This window comes from Cordyceps militaris, assembly GCF_000225605.1.
Source record: "Cordyceps militaris CM01 unplaced genomic scaffold CCM_S00003, whole genome shotgun sequence".
In the NCBI taxonomy this organism is placed as follows: domain Eukaryota; kingdom Fungi; phylum Ascomycota; class Sordariomycetes; order Hypocreales; family Cordycipitaceae; genus Cordyceps; species Cordyceps militaris.
The window spans coordinates 2,661,033-2,669,348 of record NW_006271971.1 but is presented as its reverse complement, the minus strand read 5'-3'; the positions used below and the strand labels follow the sequence as shown (position 1 = coordinate 2,669,348).

General features: G+C 55.2%; 2 protein-coding genes across 2 annotated transcripts; one reads left to right on the top strand and one right to left on the bottom strand.

The window, feature by feature from the left end:
* Positions 1 to 375: 375 nt before the first annotated feature.
* CCM_04471 (MFS transporter, putative) lies at positions 376 to 1,944 on the top strand (the record flags this gene model as incomplete). Its single annotated transcript, XM_006669619.1, has 1 exon — positions 376 to 1,944. The coding sequence occupies one exon, from the start codon at positions 376 to 378 to the stop codon at positions 1,942 to 1,944; it is 1,569 nt and encodes a 522-aa protein (XP_006669682.1).
* An 808-nt stretch (positions 1,945 to 2,752) lies between these two features.
* CCM_04470 (phosphoenolpyruvate carboxykinase) lies at positions 2,753 to 5,624 on the bottom strand (the record flags this gene model as incomplete). Its single annotated transcript, XM_006669618.1, has 7 exons — positions 2,753 to 4,096; positions 4,572 to 4,745; positions 4,873 to 5,031; positions 5,139 to 5,180; positions 5,246 to 5,321; positions 5,383 to 5,431; positions 5,528 to 5,624. 7 exons carry the CDS (start codon positions 5,622 to 5,624, stop codon positions 2,753 to 2,755), a joined length of 1,941 nt encoding a protein of 646 aa, XP_006669681.1.
* Between the last annotated feature and the right edge of the window lie 2,692 nt (positions 5,625 to 8,316).

Here is an 8,316-nt window from a genome sequence, read left to right as displayed (position 1 = left end):
TATCAGTAGCGCCCCAGCCGACAAGGGTCCAACTCCGTCCAAGACAAGGGCGGGAGCGCAAACACACATTTTGAAAGGTCTCGCCCAAAACGCCTCGTGCCCACGCCCCGAATTGATCGTTTTCTTTTTCGCCTTTAATGCCAATGGTGCCCTCTTCGAGGTCCATTTCGTCTGTTCCCCCCCTCTCTATCTAACTCCATCTCTCCATCGCTGAGCGATTGCAGGACAACAGAGAGAGCCCCCGTTGCGTCTTCCAATAGACGTGCCCTGAGCACTCGTTCCAACTTGGAATTGTCCCAAAGCTCAGTACTTTGATACATATCCCCCCCCCCCCCCTTTCCCATCTCATCTACTCTTCTCCTCAACCGACAAATCATGTCTGCCCCCGACGCCGAAAAGCTCGGCGCCGCCAGCGCCCCTCGCGCCAACTCGTCATCTGGCGGCTCCGAGAAGCACGACGATGTCGTCGCCTCGCGTCCCGCGTCCGCCGGCTCCGACGTCGACACGGCCTGGCGCTTCCTCCAGAGCGTCGGCCCCATCGACGAGCGCGAGGTCGACGGCGTCCACCTGCCCGCGCTCCGCCGCAAGGTCGACTGGCGCATCGTGCCCCTCATGTTCTGCTGCTACACGCTCCAGTTCCTCGACAAGGTCATCTACAACTACGCCGCCGTCATGGGCATGCCCAAGGACCTCGGCTTTTCCGGCAACGACTTCTCCAACATTGCCACCTACCTCTTCGTCGGCCTCCTCTGCTTCGAGATCCCCAACATCTACCTGCTCCAGGTCCTGCCCAGCGCAAAGTGGCTCGGCCTCAACGTCACCCTCTGGGGCATCGCCACGGCATGCGGCGCCGCCGCCCACAACGCCCAGACCCTGCTCGTCTCCCGCGTCTTTCTCGGCATCTTCGAGGCCACCATTGGCCCCTCCCTCATGCTCATCAGCAGCCAGTGGTACACCAAGTCGGAGCAGGCCCCGCGCTTCTCCTTCTGGTATCTCGGCCTCGGACTCGGCCAGATCCTCGGCGGCGCCATCTCGTACGGCTTCCAGCACATCACCCCCGGCGCCGCGCTTTCCGGATGGCGCACCATGTTTCTGACGCTTGGCTGCATCACCATCGCCATCGGTATCTGCGTCATCGTCTTCCTACCCGATACCCCCATGCAGGCGCCCTGGCTCTCCAACGTCGAGAAGCTCGCTCTTCTCAAGCACGTCTCCGTCAACCAGACTGGCATCTCGTCCAAGAAGTTCCGCGTCAAGGAGATTTTCGAGGCTCTCCTTGACCCCCAGATCTGGCTCCTGCTCGTCGCCGTCGTCTTGCTGTCCGTCTCTAGCGGTGTCATCACCACCTACTCTGCTACTTTGATCCGCAACCTCAAATACTCGCCCAAGCAGGCTGCCCTCATGAACATGCCTTCTGGCGTCGTTAGCATCTTCTTCACCCTCATGGTCGGCTTCGGCATCCGCCACGGCTCCCACCGCTGGGCTTGGATCATTGCCTGCATTATCCCGGCCATTATCGGCGGCGCCCTCATGTCTTTCCTTCCGACCACCAACCGCTCCGGCATCCTTGCGGGCATCTACCTGGTCAATGCCGTCGTTGCTCCCCTGGCCATCTTTTACAACTGGACCGTCGTCAACGTCGCCGGTGCCACAAAGCGCGCCTTTGCCTGCGCTGTCATTGCTGGCTCCTTTTCTCTGGGGAACATTATCGGTCCCCAGACCTTCCAGGCCCGCGACGCCCCCGACTTCCGCCCAGCCAAGCTTGCCGTCATGGGCACCCAAGCTGGCTGCGCATTCGTTACATTCCTCCTCTTTGTCTACTACGCCTGGATGAATCACCGCCGCGCCGACAAGACGAAGCAAAATGAGGAGGCGTACAAGTCGCCCGAGGCATGGGCCAACATGACTGACAAGGAGAACCCGCACTTTGTCTATACATACTAAGTATACTACTCAATTGTGCTACGCGGCATAGCCTGTACAAAGGCCGCCTTTTGAAACCAAAAAAATTACATTCTTATACCTTGAGCCGATAAATTTCTGTTGACTCAGTCATCACACTATATTTCTCTTTAAAAAAAATACAGGAAAAAAAACATTCAAGAAAAATTCCACTGGTTCCAAATGTATTCGTCTGCTTTGGGGTACTCAAGCTTCTCGAGTTCCCGTCGGCTTCCAGTCACCACACACGTCGCTCAGTGGGTTGTGTTTCTGCACCCATATGCCTTGCACAAAAGTTTGAAGCCGCCAAAGACCCGTTTTCAACGGCCTGATGCGTATACTCGGTCGCCAGAATAAGCTCCTGACTGCATGGCGCCAGCGGTAGAGGTGTGTGTCATGTGCTCAGCAATCGCGATTTGGTGGCGTCAGGCTGACTGACCAATGGGGGCCTTTCTGTTTACATCGTAAAGGCTGCATCCTGTACATCGAAAAGTTATCCCAACTGCATCCTGTTTGCATCGAAAAGACATCTCAGACTGCATAGGTGGTCAAGGGCAGACATGCATAAATTGGAAGCATCAAAAGTGTTCATGAAAATGTATTCATGGCAGTGGCCATTCTATCTTGGACTAATGGTGTAAATGAAGCAAAAACGCCAGAGTTCCCATCCTTTCCCAGACAATTCATAGGAAATGGTTCGACAAAGGAAAAATTATAAAATTTTCAAGGCCTCATCAGATCTGTTCTGTTGTTCAAGCCGTCACGGCATATGCAGAGTGTGCGTGTAAACAAGGACACACTATCGAGCCACCTAGACCGACGGACCGGCCTTGATAACCTCGGGAGTGGCCTCGCTCTCGTACTTCTTGAAGTTCTCGTTGAAGAGACCGCCAAGCTTCTTGACCTCGGCCTCGAAGCTTTCGGCGCCAGCGGTCCAAGCCTTCTTGGGGTTGAGCATGTCGTCCGGGACGTTGGGGCAGGTGGTGGGGACCTGCAGGTTGAAGATGTCGTAGTTCTCGAATTGAACCTTGGCGAGCTCGCCGCTGTGGATGGCGTCGAGGATGGCACGGGTGTACTTGAGGGGGCAGCGCTTGCCACCCTGGGAGAAACCGGCGCCAACCCAGCCGGTGTTGAGGAGCCAGGCGTTGGCGTTGTTGGCCTCGATGCGGTCAGCCAACATCTTGGCGTAGCGCATGGGGTGCAGGGCCAGGAAAGGCTGGGCGAAGCACGACGAGAAGGTGGCCTGGGGTTCGGTGACACCGTCCTCAGTGCCGGCCATCTTGGAGGTGTAACCAGAGATGAAGTGGAACATGGTCTGGTTGCGGTCGAGCTTGGAGATGGGAGGCAGGACACCGCGGGCATCGCAAGTCAAGAGGATAATGTTGGTGGGCATGTTGGTGGAGAGGCAAGGAATCTTGGCGTTGGAGATGTACTCGATGGGGTAGGCGCAGCGGGTGTTCTCGGTGAGGGTGCTGTCGTCGTAGTCGACGGCACGGGTGCTGGGGTCGAAGACGACGTTTTCGAGGACGGAGCCGTAGCGGATGGCGCCGTAAATATCGGGCTCCTTCTCAGCAGAGAGACCAATGCACTTGGCGTAGCAGCCACCCTCAATGTTGAAGACACCGTTGTCACTCCAGCAGTGCTCATCGTCACCGATCAGAGCACGGTTGGGGTCGGCAGACAGGGTGGTCTTGCCGGTACCAGAGAGACCAAAGAAGAGGGTGACATCACCGCCCTTGCCCTCGTTGGCGGAGGAGTGCAGGGTGAGGACGTTGTGCTTGATGGGCATTTCGTAGAAGAGGACGGTGAATACTCCTTTCTTCATTTCGCCGGCGTACTCGGTACCGAGGATGACCATCTCCTTGGCAGCGAAGTTGATGGCGACCGAGGTGGCAGAGGTCATGCCTTCGGTGTAACGGTTGGCAGGGAAGGTACCAGCGTTGTAGATTGTGTAGTCGGGGTGGAATCCCTCGAGCTCCTCACGAGGAGGGCGGATCAACATGTTGCGCATGAAGAGAGCATGGTAGGCACGGGCGCAGATGACGCGGACCTTGATGCGGTACTTGATATCCCAGCCAGCATAACCGTCGACGACGTAGATGCGGTTGCGGGTGTTGAGGTAGTCGACGGCACGTTCGCGGTTGATTTTCCAGACCTGTGCATTCTGTTAGCGGCTGCGTATAGTACTGATGATGTTGATGATGACAATGGCCTAGTGAAAGCAAAATGTATAGGAAAGTCTGGCAGTGAAGGCACTGGCATGGTCGGCGAGTGAGGCTGTGGAGCTTCCCAATTGGGCAGGCACGAGCCTGGGCAATAAGCACTTGCTCATTGGCCCAACTACTTAGGTGGGGTAGGCGAAAGTAGCCGGGACGAGTCGGAAGAGCAGCGGCCACGAGGACACGCCGTGCTCCGCTTATACTCGGCTGTTTCGGTGCTGCGGGGCAGTGACGAGAGCGGAACAGCGCGAGACGTCAAAAACCCAGCAGACAAAAAGGCAGAACCGAGGGGCCACCCCAGCCAGCTGCACAAGCGCAAGGCAGGCCAAGGCAAGGGGAGGGGGGCGAAAATCCAGGCCATCACATGCATTCATTGATGCGGGGTTGCATCATTGCCGGATCCATGCATGCAAGGTATTCCCAAAGCAGGGCAAGGCACCAAGGCCGCGACAGGTTGGGAACGGGTTCGCAGAGCTGAGGATGCGGCTCTCTTGAGCCAGTCTCAGATGCAAGGCCGGCGGCGCAAAGGTAGAATGCGGCGCAGAGGTGCAGCGAACTGCCCGCATGGGCCGGGCTGGAGCTAGGCTGTATGCACTGCGCCCGCCCCCCAAGGTGTGTCGCGTGCCGCGCCCGACGGGACGACTCGGCGGTGGAGGGCAGGGCAAGGGAGGAGAAGAAACAAAATAATGCATCATGACAAGAATAAACCTACCTCGGGAGTCATGGGCTTGTTGACGGGTCCCCACCAAATGTCATCTTTTGACGAGTCCTCCTGGACAATTCGCTTGTCGAGGGGAGAGCGGCCAGTCTTGGCGCCGGAGTAGGCAGTCAGAGCACCGGAGTCGGTGATGGCGGAGCCCGTCTCGTAAACCTTGGGTCAACCGTTAGCTTTGTGTGCGTCGCACAGAAATGGGCACACCCGAGTGGCCCAGCGAGCTCGGCATCCAGTGCCGGCATCGCACGTGTTGTGCTACGTACCAGAGCATCTTCGTAGAGAGCGGCAACGGAGGGGTTGTGGATCTAGAGACCGTGTTAGCGATTGAAGCTTGTCCTTGTGGTCAACGAGGCTGTCTCTCGGGACTTACAATGGCGACGTGGTCGTAGTCAATGTGAGCGGTCTCGTGGAGCTCCTCCTCAAGCTCGGTGTGCTCGCGGTGAGGCCTGTGTTGTGTTGTGTTAGTGATGGGTGTGATGGATGAGAGCAGAGCGCGACGAGACGTACTGAACACCACCGGGGTGGAGGGAGGTCTTGTTAACACTGTTGGAAATCACTAGATGGGCTTGTCAGCGGTGTGGTGGGAGGCAGGAGGCATAGACAGGACACATTGTCCATGTATAAGTGCCAAGAAGAAGGAAGAGTAGCATACTTCTGCGCAAATCCGGACGGCGAGCTTGAAGAACAGATCTAGGGCCTTTGACTGTTGGATCAGGATAGGGAGAAGCGGTTCTGACGACGGGGTCCATGGCTATTAAAGTACTTTCGGGAACGGGCCTCCACAAGGCTTTTTTTTTCAAAGTTCTCTTGTCGTGACGGAACAAGTAGTTGGATCTTCAGCTGCCTGGAACGCTTCTTGAGCCGGGGCAACTCAGCGGGGGTGGGAGTGGATAATGGACGAGAAGTGATTGGGGCGACGGGTGCAAGAGTGGGAAGGGGGGCGTGTGCAGGAATCACTTGCACAACGATCAGGTTGAAACGGTACGGGACAGGTACGTCTTGTATATGTGTGTGTGTGAGTGCGTAGCCAAGAGGGAGTAGGACGGAGGAGGGGGAGGGGGAGAAGAGGCGGTTCCGGGACGTATTCGAGGACGAAGACGAGGAATTCAAAGCTGCGCTCCACAGAGTGGAATCGGCCGGGAGATTTGGCTGGGGGGGGGGGGGATGGCCGGCCTGATGTGACGAGGGAGGGGTGTGCGGTTCTGGCTACTAAGCACCAGTAGTTTACCTAGTTAGTAGCTAGTGCCAACACGAAGGTTTGTATTGCGTAAAAGGGCGAGGCGTGTGCTTTGCACAAGGATTTGGCAAGGGGTGGAAGAAGCCGGGACGATTTTGGGCGAGGCCGTCGGTACAAGAACAGGTTGCACCGTCTTCCGAGCGGGTTTTTTGAAAGTTTCAAGTTTGCAGAGCAGACGTCGGGCGGCTCAGAATCAGTCGGTGTCGAAAACAGCGATGAATCAAAATTGCAAGGCGGGCAAAACAGAGGCTCAAGGCAGCAACGTGATGTTCTGTTGCGGCGCGGTGTGTGTAAATCCCCCAGTAGACTCTTGGAGCATGGGGCGAAAAATGGAGTTGGTGGTTCTGGGGCAGAGATGGCGGGCGCCAAAGAACAAGTCGAGAAAAGTAGTTAAGTAACTATTGGTAACAAGTAAAAAAAGATGTGTGGACAGGGCTGTGCGACCAAGGCGTCGGGGCACGATATTATTTCGGAAGAGAGAGAGAGAGAGAGTGTAGCGAGGGTAGGTACTCTTGGATCAGTATGTCGAGGCTCGTCAATGGATGGGTCCTTTTTTCTTTTGCTTTCCTTGGAAGAAGTCCACTGAAAAATAAAGGGCGTGTGCTTATTCGATTTTTGAACTGTGCTGTTGGAATAAACGGGATGCAATAACTAGTTAGGTCGTTGCAGTGCAGGACGGCTGTGTCGAGCTGGCGTGGCGTTTGGCAGCTGTCCTTGTTGAATCAGGCTGTAACACCAAGACGTCGGATGAGGAAAGAAACGAAGTCGTGCGCCAAATACTATGTATCGTATACTGAAAATGGCGAGGCAGCAAAATCGATTCAAGGTAGCAGTGGCAATGGATAAACTGCCGTTGAACAAGGCAGAGAGAGAGAATGGGGGTTGAGAATGGCAATTTGTTGCTTGTTGCTCAAGAGTCAAAAATCAAAAGCGAATGAGAGGCAGAATTCCCTGATATATATATAAAGACGAATTGATCTGACGATTCATTTACTCTAATACAAAGACGCATTGAAAAGGGCCATCCCGGGATTTACGAGACATGTAGTAAGCCAGTTTGGCCGTCAACGCGGCTGCCGGAAAGAAGCGATTTGGAAGGCATTGTCAGTCCGCCGTCATCGTCTCGCAACAAGAGAAAACGACCCGTGGCAGAGCTAGCTCATGATAGGCTGCTCGTTGTCCCAAAGCTACGTCTAAATAGGCAAAATGCTGGCGTCATGAGCCCATGATAACGCCAATCATGGAAGCAACTTGAGGAGCATTCAAGGCAACTAGAGGAGCATGAGCGCCAACTAACCAGTTACCAGTAGTAGTACAGTAGTAGAGACATGATGCCGGATGACGGCAAATGGGCTGCAACAAGAAGAGTGCGCATCTGATTGTTCCTGGGCCCATTGTCTTGCCGGACGCGGGGAAATTGGCAGCTAGATTCTAGATTCTACCACTCCCACTAGCCACCATTTGGGGACGGGCCGTTTTGATCTGAAAAGAGTCACTTCACTCTCAGGAGTCAGAGACGGACCGGCGGTAGACGGAGAAGGAGCGGTGGCCCCGGCCAGGGGGGTGTAGCCGGAGCAGGTTGAGAAACCAACGTACGAGCAGACGCCATTGAGTTTCACAATGATCCCAATGATCCCCGTCGAATCATCACGAGGGGGGCAAAAAAAAAAAGGGCATGGCAGTAAACGCAGCCAGAGAGACGAAAAGCGAAAAGCAGACCCAGGTCTGGATTGCTGGTTTCGTCAGATGACGGCGCCGACCCGAGCTTGGGGGGGGCGTTTCCGGGGGGGAGGCGCGGGGGTTCCACCATACGACGGGCGAGGAACAAGACGACTCACGAGACGTTGTACGAAGTAATGAGAATATTGAGAATACCAGGGGACATGAAGAATAAGAGTAGGAGATTGCAGACGAAGATCCCTACAATACTAAAATTGTGTAAAATTTGACTGGAATCCTGGGTGCTATACTTTGTACTCGGTACGCTGGAGGTAGTAGTGGTATTAGTGGCTACAGGGCAAGTAAGATGGGCGCCCAATTTCGACCCAATGGACGCAAATATACGCTACCCACGGCCAGGTACGGGGAGGAAATAAAATGGACAAGAAACAATAAACGAATAATGGTTCGAAATTGAAAGGTGCATATGGATATCGGAATGATGAGGAATACTGGTACGCTACTGGTATATCGAGGGGGTGTGC